Genomic DNA, 3623 nt, shown 5'->3' on the forward strand with positions numbered 1-3623 from the left:
CATCGTCTCCGACTGTAAAAAATAATTAATAATTAATTTTTTACTAACAATAATAAAGGTAACTTTCAATAATTTTAAACTTGTATATACCATCATTTGGGCCCTTGCTCCTTCGTCTTGAAAACCGCTCGTAGGGCCAGCTGGCAACTGTGGGTTAGACACATATAACACGGTATGTTCCATGTACCACGGCATGTAATCATTGGAAACTCCAACAGATGTCATGAGTTCCCTGTGACCAAGTTTTGATGACGTGCCTCACACTGACAAACATACGGTGCGTGACGACTTAACCAGTTCCAGCCGGTTTTCCCGCTCCGGTTCATGGAATGAAGCCTGGCATGCTCATTATTATCTATGGCAATTGGGTTAGGTATATACTGGAACATGCCAAACTGTCTGATCACTCGTTGAGGATAGTGATGCTCCACAACCGAGTAGTATAGCAGAGGGCAACAACTCCGCCAAATTCCCATACCACTCCGACATATATCGGGGAGTCTACCTACAATGTCGTCGTATGGTCTCCAATTAAACTGAAACAAAAAAAAAATCAATCTTTAGAAACGTGTTCAAACAAACTTAAATTTTATATGTCAACAACTAACAACCATACCGTTGGCTCGGTCATAGATTGCAGCTAAGATCTATATGTTCTCAGGCAATGTGTGGAAATATCTGTACATGTTAAGCTTCCCTTCCACCTAAAAGGATAAATAAAAAAATAACATAGTGTTATATAGATACCAAATAATAAATTTAATTATTTCCAATTCACACTACCGAGCAGCTAACGGGGCATTGTACTGGAACCGGGCAACAGCAGGAGCAAAACAACGAAACCTCTCCCAAACCCACACTTGTAGAAGCGCAACTGGGCCAGTAATGGCTATAGCATTAGGTGCTGCAGCATTACAAAGGTTTCTGTAAAGGTGAGCTAACACAGCACTGCCCCAACTATATCCCGAACATGCGGGCAAGTCTACGAGAAATTCTAAAAATTTAACATCAATCAGGTGGTTTGCATTATCAGGAAAGATTGTGCACCCTATCAAATAAAATATTATTGGACGTGCACGAAAAATGCAATCTTCATCCGATGCTTCATTTTCAGAAAAATCGGACGTTATTTGTTGTAAAACTCGGGAGGACTTAACCCTTTTGCCCCTCACATCAGCTTCCTCAGGGGTAAACCCCAACACCTGTTGACACTTGTCTCTTACAGTATACATCGACATACCAGTGTCAGCCCCAGAAATAGGCAACCCATCTATTGGTAGCCCCCACAACACGTTGACATCCTGTAATGTCACAGTCGTTTCTCCAAAAGGAAGGTGAAACGTGTGAGTTTCTGGCCTCCACCTCTCAACCAACGCAATTATTAATGAGTGGTCTACATACTTGTACCCAATTTGCAGTATCCCGCTGAATCCTGCTGCATGTATTAAACCTTCTACCCTTCCACCAACCGGATTTTCTTTCATATGCTGCCAGAACGATCGATCTGATCGTCTAATATTTATTGGCTCATCATACGCTGTTGGATTTTTGAATACCTCAAATGCACGGTGATTCTTGTCCAAGAACAACACCGATGCATTAAGAGGACCAGGATGACATTCAAAATTCATCTTCGGCTGATAAAAGTTGACTGAATATTTATCGGTAATGAAAGGATTGAAGCTTTGTTTGATATTGAAAATGTATCTCGAGTGCTTTGCTTTGTGTTCATATGTAAAGACTTCAATCTGTGCATCATTTTTCGAATTCATATTGAAAGACAATATTTTTCTTACACTACAGTTGAATTCTTACACAAAACTATTCAAGTTAGCAGGTTTGATTCCATATCATGTGAGAGCCTAGCGTTTAGTCATATCACCTTTACATTAACCACTCACATTTCATGCTGCAAAAAGACAACAAGGTGAAACAGTCACCTATTACTAGCAAACGAAAGTTGCATGTAAATTCTGCAAACATGACAGTTATTTTAATAAGCTTGTGACACCATTCTGCGATCTTTAATAAGCTTGTCACACCATTCAGCGACCTTGAATAAGCTTGTAACATGAAACTGCGATCTTGAATAAGCTTGTAACATGAAACAGCGATCTTCAATAAGCTTGTAACATGAAACAGCGATCTTGAATAAGCTTGTAACATGAAACAGCGATCTTTAATAAGTTTATGAGATGAAACTGCGACTTTCTATAACATTGCAAGATCAAACAGCGACTTTCAGAAGGTCGCTGTATCAAGCTGCAACCTTCAACATCTTTTGCAGCTTTTGCAGAACTTGGCAGATTTTGCAGAATACTTCATTGAAGGTCGCTATATCAACTTGCAACTTACCTAAAAGTGTAAACAATATGCATGAGCACCTAATGCCACTCTTTTGTGGTTCAAACCACCTATTATTGCAAAAAAAATCACACTTGCAACGGTGGGATTTCCCCATCCGAAATCCACTTTGCTATAAGGGAACCCGCATAAGCTCGAACACAAAAACGATCTATCGGAAACACTTAATCTTGACATAACTGATTCAAAGTTTTGAGAAGCCAGTTGCATACTTGGAGTCGCTCAACTTCCATCTTCTCTTTTCTTATCTTGGAAACTAACGCATTTAATGAAGTTTTACTTGCATGCCGGGTCGTGACCAACATACATCCAATGACATTTCCCACAGTATTTTGGGGCAACTTTGGGACAAATTGCTTTCGTATATCTATCGGAATTGATAAAAGGTATGGCTTAAAAGACGATGATCTTCGGGTGGTTGCTGCCACCGCGGTTTTGTAAATTAGAGACGACAATACTTCAAACCGTGTAGGATTGTTTATAGAGTAGACCTTATTCTTGAGAGCACGTAATTTTGAATTGGGGAAAACGAATTTTCTGGTGACAAGGTTTGCACGCCTAATTTGATTCGAAACCGGAGTTGCGAGCTGAAGAGGATTGGTAGTAGGTGGGGATTGAATAAAATGAGGGTTAAGAGGTAGTACTTCTTTGTGACCAGTGGAACCACAACCAGCAACAGAAGCCCAATAACTCATGTATGAGCCAAGAGTGCAGCCATCACCAATTTTATGTGACAATAGCTATGAGGATAGTTTTGCCACACCATGCCATCAGCAAAAAGTTGGACAAGAATCTCATCTTCTTCTTCAATGATATGTTGGAACTTGTGGAGTAGGCTGTCATGTTTGGCTTCGACAAACACAACTCCCTCGTCGTTGCAATCTACGTAAGTTGTTGTTGGTGTGTGTAACCTGCCCGCGAATGGGTAGTATTGGGTTAGGGTCTGTGACAATGATTTTTTCAGCTTTCGGGCTTTGTCATCAGCGGTTAAACTGCAAATTTCATTGTTTGGGTAGAAGAGAATCAGTGGCATGTAGATGTGCGGGATGCACTGATCAAGCTGGGAAAGATTATAACTCCGGTGGTGAGATGGAGTTGGAGACGAAGGCTTGATTATTTCTCGAGAAATGATGGTGTGAAGTTGCCTCCTTCCGGATCTTAAGATCTTCCCTATCATCATCACTTACTTAGGATCTTAATTTGTTTATTTGTAGGTATACATACATGATATGCAGATACCTATATATATTTGGATTTCT

At 40.2% G+C, this 3623-nt stretch overlaps 2 protein-coding genes across 2 annotated transcripts; both read right to left on the reverse strand.

Annotated features, from left to right (window-relative positions):
• Window positions 1-779: 779 nt before the first annotated feature.
• Window positions 780-1631, reverse strand: LOC110925348 (serine/threonine-protein phosphatase 7 long form homolog). The gene has a single exon (XM_022169303.1). The coding sequence runs from the start codon at window positions 1629-1631 to the stop codon at window positions 780-782; it is 852 nt and encodes a 283-aa protein (XP_022024995.1).
• A 247-nt stretch (window positions 1632-1878) lies between these two features.
• LOC110922254 (acylsugar acyltransferase 3-like) lies at window positions 1879-3272 on the reverse strand. Its single transcript, XM_022166558.2, has one exon. It carries the CDS (start codon window positions 3057-3059, stop codon window positions 2529-2531), a length of 531 nt encoding a protein of 176 aa, XP_022022250.1. The 5' UTR covers window positions 3060-3272; the 3' UTR covers window positions 1879-2528.
• Window positions 3273-3623: the final 351 nt, after the last annotated feature.

Source organism: Helianthus annuus, chromosome 6, assembly GCF_002127325.2.
Source record: "Helianthus annuus cultivar XRQ/B chromosome 6, HanXRQr2.0-SUNRISE, whole genome shotgun sequence".
Classification (NCBI taxonomy): domain Eukaryota; kingdom Viridiplantae; phylum Streptophyta; class Magnoliopsida; order Asterales; family Asteraceae; genus Helianthus; species Helianthus annuus.

Excerpts from the sequence above, each read along its gene's own strand:
- LOC110925348 (XM_022169303.1), bottom strand. The coding sequence starts at position 1,631 with ATGAATTTTGAATGTCATCCTGGTCCTCTTAATGCATCGGTGTTGTTC.
- LOC110922254 (XM_022166558.2), bottom strand. The coding sequence starts at position 3,059 with ATGAGTTATTGGGCTTCTGTTGCTGGTTGTGGTTCCACTGGTCACAAA.